The sequence below is a fragment of the Tachypleus tridentatus genome, chromosome 12 (assembly GCF_004210375.1).
Source record: "Tachypleus tridentatus isolate NWPU-2018 chromosome 12, ASM421037v1, whole genome shotgun sequence".
NCBI lineage: Eukaryota > Metazoa > Arthropoda > Merostomata > Xiphosura > Limulidae > Tachypleus > Tachypleus tridentatus.
This window is the reverse complement of record NC_134836.1, coordinates 30,146,229-30,161,624: the sequence shown is the minus strand read 5'-3', so window position 1 is coordinate 30,161,624 and position 15,396 is coordinate 30,146,229. Positions and strand designations below refer to the sequence as shown.

Below are 15,396 nucleotides of genomic sequence, written 5' to 3'. Positions count from 1 at the left end.
GACGGTACGATACATAAGTAGTAAAGCAGTAGTTTTGAAACTTTTTCAGCTCGAGGAACACTTTCAATATTCCAAAGTTCATGTGGTGCAACTAACTTGACTGACTACCAGCAAATTATAAAAGGATTGAGCTACTGTAAAAAACATAACTGGAAATGTTGAAACTGAAATTGATGAGAACACATTAACTGAAACTTGAAGGGGTAGAATTTAATACACTAAGTACGTAATTACACACAACAAGAAATACGCCTGGATCAATTTGATTGTATGTAGTTTAATTTTACCGTTTACGTTTTTTTGTCTATTCTTTTAGAGAAAAGCCATGTTGAACTATTTGATAGGTCCACCCCGAGAATCGAATCCCGGATTTTGGCGTTGTGTGTTCGCAAACTAACCACTGTACCATTGGAAACTTACGTTAATGAATTCAGTGAATTACAGAAAATATGAGTGGAAAACGTGGGCTGTTAAGAATAAAAAAAAATATAATTGGCAAGTACCAAATTTATAACTTAATTTTACCGGTACATAAACTGGTTAAAATAATATTGCATTAAGTTTGGTTTTCTTTTCAAACTTTTAGGTATTATTTCACTAAAATGTTATGTATGGCTAGTGCTACTTTACGGGATGGATATTTGGACCTTACTGTTGAAATGAAACGACAGTTTGAAACATTTGAAGTTTGGAGGTATAGACGAATGATGAATATCAACCATAAGAAAATAAAACTAACGAAGTATTGAAACGAGCAGAGACTTATTTAATCTGAGGGAAGGTTGGCAGATATTTTATTGGAAAGTTAGAATTGGAAGTGCAAGATGAAAATGAAGATTTGTTTGCTTCGATGACATTAAAAATGGATCGAGACGAGAATAATTAGAAAAGGTGGTGCGAGGAATAAAAAAACAACGGAAAACCATAGAAGTCAATCCTCAGGATGAAGGATAACCCCATGAATCCTTTTTTTGATATTTCACACTAGATGGCAGCACAAATGATTAAGACCTTGTTAGATCTTAACGCAGATATTATATATGTGTATACAATTAAATGTTGAGAAAAAGTAAAACAATTAACGTAGCCAAAGAAGCACAGCTGAAAGAATGGGCCTAAAAGAGAGTTCTAAAAACATTTTATTTTTAGACACATAATTATGTCTTCCAGAGGTAGTTACTGTCAGTGAACTTACAACAATACTAATTTTGTTTTGTCATTATGTACAAAGCTACAGGATGGGCTATCTCTACTCTGCCTTCCACGATTATAGAAACCCCATTTGTAGCAGTATATGCTCGCAAACATACCACTGTGCCACTGGAGGGTAAAGTTCAAAGAACAGGCCTACAATGATTAAATAACAGATTATTTGAAGATGTTGTTGATATACAGTATATTATTAAATATACAGGTAAGCCTGAAATATTCCGATATTTTTCAATGAACTTCTCGACTATTAATTTTACTTGCCCGCGTACACACAACTTTATTTATTTGTTTTCTGGGGCAAATCTACTGGTATTTAGAAGTTTGGAGTTACAGAAGGGCCAATCGAACTCCAAATTTTAGCGGAGTAAGTTTGAACCTTACTGCTGACCCTCCAGGGGACTGCAGCATGCATTCTGCTTTTTCAAGTTAAAGTGGAGTCGAGACTCTCTAGTTTTCCACTTACAGACTGCATTACGCTTGTGTTAACTTTGCCCATTAGTAAATAGCCTAAACGAGGGAGTAGGGTGAAATTGATGTTTATTATGATATTTCATTTTGAAGAGGGTGACCATCTTTAATTAATGTTAAGGATGTTAAAACTAACTTACAAGATAAAGACCTAATTAGATAACTATTTAAGTTAATCAATGATGAACTTAGAACATTTCAGTTCTAAACTCTCAAACAGTGAGAGTGGAAAAGGCTGTTTGCTTTGTACAAAGCTATACAATGAACTATTTTCTCTCTATGCACCACAGAGAACCGAGCCTAGAATTGTAGCTTTGTAAGTCCGTAAACGATGGAAACGAAATAGCTACTATCCAAACATTCCAACACAAGGTTTTCCATTATAAACCCACTGTATTTTATATCACTTTAGTTGAACAAATTACTGTCGTTTTCTGAATTAGTAGAGCAAACTGAATTAAAGAAGAACGTGTTAAAATTAGGCAAAGATATTTTAGTTAATAAATTATGATAATAGTTTACATTATGACGAATACGCTACGTGAAATATCATAACGCAAGTCAAGTTTTTTTAGTCTCAATGGTTAATTTGTACCGAAAAGACAAAACTCAATTTTATAGTAATTACGTCAAACACATACCTCCAGTTAAAATATAATTCTCTCATTTTATACGAAGTAAACTTCAAAGTGAAATAAAATAATGTTAATCAAATTAAAATGTATAGAGTCGGGTTTGGTCGTTCAGATGTAGTGAATAAATTTTAATCTGTAATGTTGACTAGTCCAGGGGTTCCTCAAGCTGGAGTCTGAATTTCATGGGAGGTCACAACAAATACACAGCACTGTTAAGGTACTCAGTTTCTATACATTCACTGGGGGGTGTTTCTATGGGTTTTGGGGGTCCTGTGCTGAAAAGGCTTGGAAAAACCATAAACTAGCCTGCTGGTTCGCCAGTTATTCTGAATGATAGTAAAGTTAATTCAAATAAAATGGCAATAGTTAATAACCGGCATTAACATTAAATAATGTATAATTAATTGTTACCATTAACATTAAATAATGTATAATTAATTGTTACCATTAACATTAAATAATGTATAATTAATTGTTACAATTAACATTAAATAGTGTATAATTTATTGTTACCATTAACATTAAATAATGTATAATTAATTGTTACCATTAACATTAAATAATGTATAATTAATTGTTACCATTAACATTAAATAATGTATAATTTATTGTTACCATTAACATTAAATAATGTATAATTAATAGTTACCAAAAACCGAACTTGTAAATGACTTAAGTAAAACTGATAATACTTACAATTAATTAATTTAATTTGGTTCGCACCCTAACAGTTGTTCATTAAATGATGGTAAGCACCTCGACCACTACTATATTTGTCGTATTCCAGCCAGCCTCATAAGTTTTGGTATTAATCAAAAAACCATTGTCGCCAATGGATATGGCATATGTAGTGTGGTTAACATACTATGTAATAACATATTCTTCTTTGCTTTCTTTCGTAAGTTCTTAGAAGCCCGGCATGGCCAGGTGGCTGAGGCGTTCGACTCATAATCTGAGGGTCGCTGATTCGAATCCCCGTCACACCAAACATGCTCACACTTTGAATCGTACGGGCATTATAACGTGACTGCCAATCCCACTATTCGTTGGTAAAAGAGTAGCCCAAGAGTTGGCGGTGGGTGGTAATGACTAGCTGCTTTCTCTCTAGTCTTACACTGCTAAATTAGGGACGGATAGCGCAGATAGCCCTCGTGTTGCTTTGCTCGAAATTCAAAAACAAACAAACAAGTTCTTGCGATTAGATGCCAGTTACAGTTTTGAATTTTAAAAAAATTCCAAGAAGGAAATGGCATAAAAAACAATAACTTTCACTATTCTGTTGTTTCGTTCCATTAAAATAATAGATTCTCTGTTTAAAACTACTGAGTTTTAATTATCATAATCAAATGAACTCAATACTTCAATTGTGGTTGGACAAGGTTCTGTATGTGACAAAAACATATGGCCAATAAAAGCTGTCTGGTAGTAAAAGGGTTAACTTTTGGTGCACATTTCGACAAGGCGCTAAAGGTTATTTTGCGTAAAAATTAAAAATCATGGAGATTCATTGGAATCCACCTCTGCAGGTATGTATGGATATAACGGATACCAGCATAGCATTAGTCTGGAAAAGTCTAATCTGTCCAATTCGATTTCTACTGTTCCTAGAGGCTGATTGTGCTCAAAACCTTTTTGTCGTTCCCATACCATTATCTAGACAAAAAGAAATCCAGAAAATGTTAACAATCAAAGAACCCGTAATCATGAATCATTTAATAAACTATTCAAGGCAAATATATTTCAATTTACTTTTATATTTCTTTGATTATTAATTTCCAAAATGAGTTATCTATCTATTCGATGCGCACTAAAAGAATTGATCTCTGAATTTTAACTGGAAGCACGTGTAATTTGCAGCTAAGCCACTGTTTCTTAGGAAAGGATTTTTCAGGATAAAACTTAGAAACAAAATCAACCATTGAGTAGAATGTAGCTTAACGTACACTGCACTACTGGAATAAATTTATTGGAATTGAATGAAAAGTAAATGTAAACTAAGCCTACTTTAACTTGTTCTCAAAACGGCTGGTGTGGGTTTTAACATTTCTAATCTATTTACATAGCGGATCTTATTTTTAAATTCTTAAACTTTTATTCCACATATGAAATTAAATTATGTAGTACTAAACACAATAATACGTGTACCAAAATAACACAAAAGACCTATCAAACCCTTTTCTCTTAACCTTTACAATGTGTATTATATTACGTCTGCTCAGTGTTTTACATCTCAATTCTAAAAAACAGTTAAACTTAATAATCCTTACAATGATGTCATTTTTTAAAAAAATCTTGAGTACATTTAACATTTTTAACGATGACTATACTATTTTAATCGTGGTATTGATTTACATTAGAAATATAATTTGCTCATATTTTGGGTTTTATGTAAATAAAAAAAATCTAATTGTTTCAAAATTTCCCCTTCGCTCAAATAACTAGAATATTTGAAGAAGTTAAAGGATATGAAAGCCATTAGAAAGTGTGACCAGAATAATATATTAAGATCATAATATACTAAGATCATAATGTATAACCTTAAATTGTCAAAAATGTCGAAACGAACTGCTGAACATTTCTATGAACTTTAATTTTTAAACCAACACAAAAATAAAATAAAAATTACAACATTCAATATTTTGTTTTATCATGAATAAGACACAAATATTCACTGCTGAGTAACTGATGCTGGGATAAATAAATCCAGCTTTTGTGTGTGTGTAAGTTTGCTGTCTTTCTTAACAATGTTTCTCGTCCACTATGACGTTTAGAAGGGAAATTAATGACGTGGATAGCATCCTATATAACAAAGTATCTGTATGTATATTCACATTTCTTACACATGTTACACGACACAGTATATATATATATCTGATGGTTAATGTTTGCTTATCTATGAAGGTTTAATTATTCTAGAATATCTGCAGTTACTGAAAATCGAGACACAGAAAGACAACAACTTAAAATTTAAACAACTGCAAAAATACATGTCCATTAAGTTATCTTTTACTTTCCTTATCACAAACCAACTGTACAAACATAGTCAGTAACTTAACCAAATAATAACAAAAGCATATTAAAAGGTTAGGATATTAATGAATTAAAAATGATTTAGAAGATTTGATGGTCAGGGTCCTCAATCCTCAATTTTTGGGTCGCTTAATTAAACCCCTTCACCGAACATGCTTACCCTTTAAACCATGGGAAAGTGGCGCACCGAACATGTTCACCCTTTTAACCATGGAAAAGTGGCGCACCGAACATGCTCACCCTTTCAACCATGGGAATGTTATGGCGCAGCGATCAATCATATTTGCATTAGTTAAAAATAGCTCAAGCGCTGGCAGTAACTGGTATTGGCTAGTTTTCTTATTTCTAGTTTATCACTACAAAATTTAGAAAGACTAATGGAGATAGCTCTCGACTAACTTTGGGAAAACTTCAAGAACAACAACAAAAATCCAATCACACTTTATATGTTTCATTCTAAAATTTCCCTAATGGAATATTTTAATATATCAATTAGTCATACCTCTGCCCTAAGTAGTTAAATTAATTTACTGATTAATTATAATTACGTTTATCTATTTTTAATGTAAATAATTCAGAAGAAATAGAATAATTTCTTTTATTTCGGAATATTGCGCAAAACTACAAATGGAGCTATCTGTGCGCAGTGATTCTTAATTGTAAACTGAATGAGTACAAGAAACGCAACAGCTACGATCAACACGTAGTCGAGTTCTGTTTGATCAAATAATAAAATCTGACTGTTACATGCTGCGTAAATTCGAATCGTGATTTTGCGGTAAAACCGCGAACTACAAGCCCTCGGATTAATAATCTACTTCTTATTAGTCCTAAAATTTCAAATAGAAGGAGTGATTGAGTCGGTGGAAACGGAAAGTGAACACATGAAAAGTACATAAACCTTAAAACCAAACGTAGCAATAACATCAGTTAGTTTGAGAACTTTAATGGGCGGCAACTGCCTATTGAAATAATGGAGGAGAGAGAGATTCGGGCTTCTGTACTGAAGGCTTATTGACACATTTTCGTTTTTCATCCAAGAGGCAGTTGCAGTCCCTTAAAGTTTTCACACCTACCATGTATTCTCCGCTTAAAGTTCTACTGAGAAAAATGTGGTTTGGTTAGTTGGAGATTTCACACAAAGCTACACGAAAGCTGTCTGCGCTATCCGTCCCTAATTTAGTAGTGGTAGACTAGAAGAAAGGCCAACTCCAAATACTTTCAACTCTAAGGCTGCTCTTTTATCAACGAATAATGGGATTAACTGAAACATTATAATGCCTCCAACGACTAAAAGGGTGAGCTTATTTTGTGACGGGAATTCGAACTTGCGACATCAGATTGAGAGTCGAGTGCCCTAATCACCAGGCCATGCCAGCTTAAGAAAAAAAAAGGAATTAGTTGTTTGAAATTTACCAGAAGTTGTCGGCCTTGGATGTCTGATGCATTATACTTTAATGTCTGTCGATACAGTGGTTCTGATGAATGTCGTATCACTCTAGTTTTTCTCTTCTGCATCTGTTTGTTTCCTTGTTTTAAGTACGTTTTTACGTAGGTATCTAAAAAACACAATCATTGTGTAATCTGAGAAATATTTCACTTATTTGCACTAGATAATGAATTCGAAATATGATTCTTTTATATATGATTAACAATTAACAAATGAAACGTTAGAGAATTAAATTGGTTAAACGTTGTGTAGAGTTATAAACTTTTTAGTTTGCTTTTACCATTAAATAAAAGTTCCTTGTTTCCCACTCAAACAAGTTCTTCCTAAAGATAATTTTTGATTTATTTTGTTTGAATTACTGAAAAGACAAAATAAAAATTCTTACTTTGCTGCTTAAATAAAAATCTAATCGGTAATAATTTTCTTTTCCTCTAGTACAAAAATATATATACGTATAATTTAAAACATAAAAATATAATATTTACTCCAGAATATATAGAGTATTGTGCAAACGTGTTAGAACAATGTAAAAAAATATATTTTAGGATATTTTCAAAGAACAATGAAAAATCTCAGAGGAGAAATATTAGAATTAATCTTCATATTTAGTACAACAGAAGTTCAGTAGAAGTTCACCAAACAGTTAATACTTTGTGTGTCCCCCTTTTGTTTTAATAACTGCAGACAGTTTTTCAGACATTGTTGCAACATATTTAATCAAAGTTTCCTTTGGGATTATATTTCAAATGTCTGTAATACACTCCAATAAAATTTTTAGAAGTAACTTTTAAATTTTAAAGTTTTTGATCTGTAAAATCCTAGATGTGTTCAATTTGGTTAAGATTGGAATTCTGTGGGGACCATTGCATCATTTGAAAGATCCCAGCGGCTTCCTTCTTAACTAAGTAATTTCTAGATAGGTGGAATGAGTGTTTGGGGTCATTATCTTTTTGTTAGTAGAATTCTTTACCATTAACACACTAATCACTGGGTATACCATGATGGTACTTGTATCAGTCGATTATTTCATAAATACTTCTTATTGTTTCAGTAGAAAAAAACATCTCAAACAATTCGTGGTAGGTGCTATACTTTGCGGTAAGTATATTTCACCTTTCTTCCGCTGAAGGCGCAATCTACGTTTAGAAACATATATTTGAAATTTGGACTCGTCCATCTATAACACATTTTCCAATCATCAGCAGTCACGTTTTTGTACTTTTTAGCAAATCTTACTCTCTTGACAATATTTGGGGACCGAAGTAAAGATTTTTAAGTTGCTACACGCTGAGTCTTTTTAATACTGTAGATCTGGACACTGATACAAGGTTGTTTATCTCATGCTTGAGATCAATGGCAATCATCTTTCTGCTTCAACCTTTGCATGAGCAAAGATACTTAAAATCAGTATCATTGAGTTTAGGTGTTCTGCCTCTTCCTTTCCTATTTTGAAACTTACCAATCCAAGTCTCACGATCTAGAGTGTACCCAAAGTGTTTGGGGAGTATTTCAAGTCTGCGGCAATTTGTCTGAGAGTCTGACCAGTACCACGTAAAGCTTTTCTCTATGCTTTTTGTGCCGTGGAATAACAAAAAACTTAATATATTATGTTAAACACTGTTTTTATCAAGGTTTGATTGTGGAGTGCTATTACACCGGTTTATTCTATCATATGTAGGTACCATATGCTAGGTTCTTTCTATATAGTTAAGACATTGTATAAGGTACCATGACAGTTACTTCAGGCTCTTAGGAAAATTTAAAAAAGCAGAACAAGGGTGTGGTCATTTTCAAGTAGTTTTTATGTTCTTCAGAATGATTGTACTACTAGTGATCGAAACGCTGTCCCTGTTTGAAACAAAACCATTCCTCACTGTATAAGCTGTAACTTGTAAAAAGTAATTAAAAAGAAATTCACAACATCTTACCATGTTCTTCGCGTTGTATTTCTAATCGTTCGTATGCTCTGCTCACGAGAGTAATACGTCATCTAAATGAAAGCTGACGATAGTTTGTCAAGATAACAACGACATTCAAGCTATCGCCTTTTGCAACAATGAAGATTACGTGTACAATAACATATTTACCAAAACAATCCAGATATACAATTTCAACTATACCAGGAGGTTCTCCTATTGAGTTTGATCTCAAGTGGCGAGCGCATATGACTTGAACCTCAAGTTGACCTTTGGTCAGCAAGAATCCCAGTTGAACGTCTCCTAATGAGTCCCCTAGATGGAAACAGAAAGTAAATATATATATGTCAGAGCATTTCCCGAATTTGGGCATAGTGGAGTTCAATAAAGTAAGAATGATAATTGATTTTTTCCAATTATTATTCAGAAAATTTTGCTAAATATTTTTGTACATAAGGCAGTAATAATAATAATAATATACAGAAAGATATGACAGACTGACGTTAACTTAAACTTCTTAAGGGAAGAAAAACTGACCTTTAAAGCACCACTTGACCTTAGATGAATTTCGTACAAAGCTACTCGAGAGTTATCTGTGCTAGCCATCCCTAATTTAGAGGTATAAAAAATTAGAACCACCTACTGCAAACTTTTGGCCCTGGCATGGCCAAGCGCGTAAGGCGTGCGACTCGTAATTCGAGGGTCGCGGGTTCGCATCCCCGTCCTGCCAAACATGCTCGCCCTCCAAGCTGTGGGGGCGTTAGAATGTGACGGTCAATCCCACTATTCGTTGGTAAAAGAGTAGCCCAAGAGTTGGAGGTGGGTGGTGATGACTAGCTGCCTTCCCTCTAGTCTTACACTGCTAAATTAGGGACGGCTCGGTGCAGTGGGCTGACAACCTTCTCACTTAAATACTTGTTGAAGAATCCCCAAACGATTGCGGCCCTATGTACCTTGATGGAATCTAATGGTGATAACTAACTAACTCACTGCAAACTTTTGGGTTACACTTTTACTAATGAGATGTGAGACTGACCGCCTTATTATAGCATCCCTATATCTGAAGCGGAGAACATTTTTTTTTGTGAATTTCGCGCAAAGCTACACGAGAGTTATCTGCACTAGCCGTCTCTAATGTAGCAGTGTAAGACTAGAGGGAAGGCAGCTAGTCATCACCACCCACCGCCAAGTCTTGGGCTACTCTTTTACCAACGAATAGTGGGATTGACTACCACATTATAACGCTTCCACGGCTGAAAGGGCGAGCATGTTTGGTGTGACGGAGATTCAAACTCTCGTGTACCTTAACCATCTGGCCATGCCGGGCCAGGTGAAGAAGTAAAGATTTTAGACTGCTAGCTCTTCTGATGACTTTCTGGTCTAATTTGAGCGGTTTTTGTTCAATAACCTTAAATATGTGGCTTATTCTTCTTAAACTAAATTTGACACATAATTGAAGGTTGTAAAGATTTATCAGTGTGTCAACTTTGAAAAAAAAGTATATGAAACTAAGAGTGTTTCTTTACCAAATAAAGTGTTCGTAAAAAAAAAACCAGAAAAAATTAATGAAAATTGGAGATTTTATATCCCGTATATTTATTAATGAAATGAGTTACTTGGGAGATGTAAATGTTCAAAGGAAATTAGAGGTATTGCACGTGGCAACTATGAAATTCAAAGATTATTAGCAAAGGACTTAAAAATATTTAAAAAAAACATCAATTAAACATTGCTTTAAATAACTGTACAAAACCATCTGAAGACGCAAAACAAAACCATTTAAAGTTGTAAAGAAATAAGAACAAGTATATGAAGCATTTTCTCAAAACTTCTATGGTCTGATAAGACTAACATAGCACATATAAAACGGATCACATTGAATTCAGAGAGAAAAATCACTGGATAAAACCTTGCATCAACAGTTAAACATAGAGGTGGTTCGATCATAATTCTTCGATGTTGTAGAAATGCAGAAGTTGAGGACATTCGTTTGGTTGAAGATCCAGTGAATGCAATCACGGGTCTGGTCGTTGGTCGATTGGCAGAAAGTTTACCTTCCAACACCGTAATGACCTAAAGCATACAGTTAAGTCAACTCTGGAATTCTTGAAGAAATTATGATTGGAAATTCTGAAATAATCTTTGCAATCACCAGATCTTAATCCAAAATCCATCAGCAACGCTTTTGACTGATAAAACAAAACCTGTACCCAAGTATTGTGTGTTAAATCTGTCTGAATTGAAGGGATATGAGAGATACACTAAGCCCTTAGTTCTCCAACAAGTTATATACTACACTGGTTGTGAATTATCCTAAGTTTCTTAAAGCTAACTAAAATATAAAAAAAATGTTTGTTTGTTTTGAATATCGCGCAAAGCTCCACGTAGGCTATTTGTGCTAGCCGTCCATAATTTAGCAGTGTAATACTAGAGGAAAGACAGCTAGTTACCACCACTTATTCCTGGGTTACTCTTTTACCAACGAATAGTGGGATTGACCATCACGTTATAATATATTTACGACTTAAAGGGCGAGCATGTTTGGTGAACGAAGATTCGAACCAGCAACCCTCAGATTACGAGACGAGCGTCTTAACCACCTGGCCATTCCGGGTCCAAAAGGAAAAGAAGGACACACGAAGTATTAAGCAAGTATTTAAATGAATTTTTTCAAAGACATATGTTTGTTTGTTAGAAGGTGTGTAACACTGTCCTACCGAGGAACGTGTTAAAGCTTTACTAAATGCCTATATGTAATATCTTACATTCATTTAAGGTATAATAAACAAAGCGTGTCAATACGTTTGTCTGCAACTGTACAAATAACAGTATGCCGCCTTCGGCCAGTTCAGAAAACGTAGTTGATCTTTATGTGACGGAGTAAATAAAATCATGATTAAAACATGTTACGATAACCTCACCGGAATGGGTGGATGAATATACAGAACTTATTTTTTGAAGTTGACATTTCAGCCCCTACAACATTGTTTTGAGGAAGGACTCTCGCAGTTTTATGTTATTCAGTGGTATATTAGTATGTGTGTTTTCTTATAACAAAGCCACATTGGGCTATCTGCTGAGTCCACCGAGAGGAATCGAATCCCTGCTTTTAACGTTGTAAATCCGTGGACTTACCGCTGTACCAGCGGGGAAAAGGTATATTAGTAATTCATTAATATATTTTGTTTTTGCACAAAGTTGCACAGCATCTTCACCACATAGATTTTTCATCGTATGAAAAAAAAAAGAATGTTTCCATTTATCATATAAATCAGCCTCCTGGTCCGTCTGAGGACTTTTAATGCTAAAATCTGGTTTCAGTTCTCATGCAGATCAGTGCACAGATAACCCATTTAATTTGTATTGAAATGAAGTCTGGGCATTTTTGACTTAATTTCAGTTGACAACTTCAATGTAAATTTATTCAAAATTTGTTTGTAACGCTTAAATTCAACTTTAACCACAGGTTTGCGGGAAATGACAGATGAATTTTGATCAAAAATATTACTTTAGATTATCTACCTTCGCTGAGTTGGATATTCCTGGGATACACCTGGCCAGGTCCTCGACGTATACCGTTTGGTCCAGTAGCCATTACTGGAACTTCATTTTCTGGAGTTAATTCGGGACTAGACGTCATGTAGTCTTCTCCTGTGGCATTCATGAGATAGAAAATTTAAACCAAATGAATAAACAAAATACAAAGATAAAATACACTTAAGTAGTAGTTTGAGAAATAATAATATTCTGGACTGTTTTTGAATTCAGAGCCACCTTCGTTGGCTGAAACACAAAGTAACTTAAATATTACAGGAAATCACATTAGCATAAAATCATAGAAGTGCTCGGAAATATTGATTTCAGTCAGGATGAATTTGCTTATTTATTTACTTTATAAATAACATCTTTTGTTAAACACATAAGCACTGAATGTATCGCCAAATAATACGAGAGTAAGACATATCTTATAATTCTTGATGATGAGAAACCCACTTGAAGTAAAAATATATCTCAGAACAGATGGCATGGGTATTAATGATTTTACTAACAAAGCAGAGAACAACGTTTTGACCTTCCTAGGTCATCTTCAGGTTAACCTGATCTAATAACTCTTTTACAAATTCACATCTTCATCTATTTATATAATACGTACTACTAGTCTTGCACAGAGGAGATGAAAACAAGAACCTTGCTGACATGGATATTGATGTTAAGGTTAGGAAACACTCTAACATAGGCACTGATGTTAGGGTTTGGAATCATATTAACACAGATAGTGATGCCATTGCTAGGGCCATTACATATAATCAAGATGCACGATGTTTATTGGACCCTTAGATTGGAAAAGCGCCACCATACGAAAACTACTTTACTCATCCTACCTAGATCCACAGACTTCTGGTCTTTATCCGATTTTAAGCTCAGTGTCCGAGATAATTTCAGCTTGATCAATTTTCCCAGTTTCTTCTGTTCTCCAGAAGTTCCTTGAAATGATAAAATTGACGTATTACCGTTAGATATGGTAAGACTGAAGAATTACATCCAAAGATATACAAAAGTTCATAAATAGTTCAAATAGTAGCATCGACGAATCAGTTACTTTGGTTTGCTTGTTTTTTTTAATTTCGCACAAAGCTACACGAGGGCTATCTGCGCCAGCTGTTCCGAACTTAGCAGTGTGAGACTAGAAGGAAGGTAGCTAGTCGTCACCATCCACCGCCAACTCTTGGGCTACTCTTTTACCAACGAATAGTGGGATTGACTGTCACATTTTATAACGCCACCACGGATGAAAAATCGAGCATGCTTGGTCTGACCGGGATTCGAACCCGCAATTCACAGATTGTGAGTTCAGCGCTCCTACACGCCTGCCATGCAGGATCAATTAGGAATTAAACTCGATAGATAGTAAGTCCTAACATATTTCGACAAATATTGATAATTTTGAAAACAACGAATATTTTAGCATATTAATATTATGTGTACATAAAACGGTCGATAATTTGGACTTGTTCATATTGCATGAACTGAGTGTATTAACGAAAGTTGAGAATCTGGACTTGTTTGTATGACATAAACTACATGTAAGTCTACATACCGAAATCGGGAATCTAGACTTATTCATGTCATACGAACGAAAACTGGATCTGAGGTTGAACTGAAATATCACAAACAGGTTAAATTGACAACTAATGATTGTTTTGAGCTTAGCTCAAAACTACACGAGGGATATCTGCGTTAGCCATCTTCAGTTTAGCAATTAAAGATATGACTTCAGGAAGGGTATGGCGTTTAATATTCGTTGGTTAAAACAGTATCTGAAATGTTTTCTGACCATTTTGGGTAATGTGTAGCATCAGTATACTTCATTAGGTACTTAATGCCTTTATTAGCATGTTATGTGTATTTATAATATTTGTTTTCCTCCTTTGGGTGCACGATGCACATCCTTGCAATCAAATGGTGTTCCTTTCTGGAAAATCCTATCCAAGGAAACATGAGTTTCACCCTTGGTCCTTTATCGTTGTTGACCTAGCCATACAATGCCAATAGGATCTCATAGGGTCAAAAGGTCACAAATTAATTTTATAAATTTTTGGAATTGTTGGTTACAGAATCCTTGATATCATTCACAAATAAAAACAAGAATACCATCGATATTGCAATTAAACCCACTAATTACTTTTGGGGTTTCATATCTATTTCACTCAGAAAATTAATGATTCCAGTTTCTTGGCCAGTTCATTCAACCAATGTTGTAACAAGGGCTTCATAAAATTATTCATTCTTTGTGCAATATGTAGTACTTATTAGTATTTAAAGATGTAGAGAGAAGGTAATAATCTAGTGGATTAACTCGCATACTTCCAACGTTTGTGGAAGATCAGATCATCTCACGTTAAAATGTGACCCGGCATGGCCAAGTGTGTTAAAGCATTCGACTCGTAATCCGAGGGTCGCGGGTTCGAATCCCGGTCGCACCAAACATATTTGCCCTTTCAGCCGTGGGGGCGTTAGAATGTGACGGTTAATCCCACTATTTGTTGGTAAAAGAGTAGCACAAGAGTTGGCGGTGGGTGGTGATGACTAGCTGTTTTCTCAGGTTTATTCCCCAGTTAGCACTAACTGGTCTGCAATTTCTTGTTTCAATTTCATTATGGTAGGGGCAAGACAGAGGATCGAAAGCACAATTTATATTAACCATGGTAACTGGAAGTTTCAACACAAAACAGGCACTACAACCAATTATGTTTCGTGTCATTCCATTGGTGAAATATGGGGTGTTTACAACCAGAAAATTAATCAGAAATGGTACAGCTAAACCTAAGCTGCTTACCTATAACAGAGCTAAAATTAATCACACAACTTATTTAGATTGGTTAGAATCTCCGTCACACCAAACATGCTCGCCATTTCAACCGTGGGGGCGTTATAATGTGACTGTAAGTCTCACTATTCGTTAGTAGAAAAGTAGCCCAAGAGTTGGGGGTGAATGGTGATGACTAGCTGCCTTCCCTCTAGTCTTACACTGCTAAATTAGGGACGGCTAGCGCAGATAGCCCTCGAGTAGCTTTGTGCGAAATTCCAAAAAACAAAAACAAAACTTTGCGCGAAATTCAAAAAACAAAAAAATTAAACAACAATATAATTAATAATAAAATGTATAGCCTTAATTCACTAAGTT

At 34.6% G+C, this 15,396-nt stretch overlaps 1 protein-coding gene across 1 annotated transcript in view; it reads right to left on the bottom strand.

Annotated features, from left to right (window-relative positions):
• Positions 1 to 2,953: 2,953 nt before the first annotated feature.
• Positions 2,954 to 15,396, bottom strand: part of LOC143234727 (regulating synaptic membrane exocytosis protein 2-like) — a 56,376-nt gene continuing 43,933 nt past the window's right edge. The window contains exons 13-17 of the mRNA XM_076472287.1: positions 13,094 to 13,195; positions 12,234 to 12,362; positions 8,916 to 9,026; positions 6,762 to 6,904; positions 2,954 to 3,968 (exon numbers count right to left, since the gene is read on the bottom strand). Of these exons, the coding sequence (XP_076328402.1) occupies positions 3,810 to 3,968; positions 6,762 to 6,904; positions 8,916 to 9,026; positions 12,234 to 12,362; positions 13,094 to 13,195 (644 nt within the window). The 3' untranslated portion in view covers positions 2,954 to 3,809. The remainder of the gene's footprint in view (positions 3,969 to 6,761; positions 6,905 to 8,915; positions 9,027 to 12,233; positions 12,363 to 13,093; positions 13,196 to 15,396) is intronic.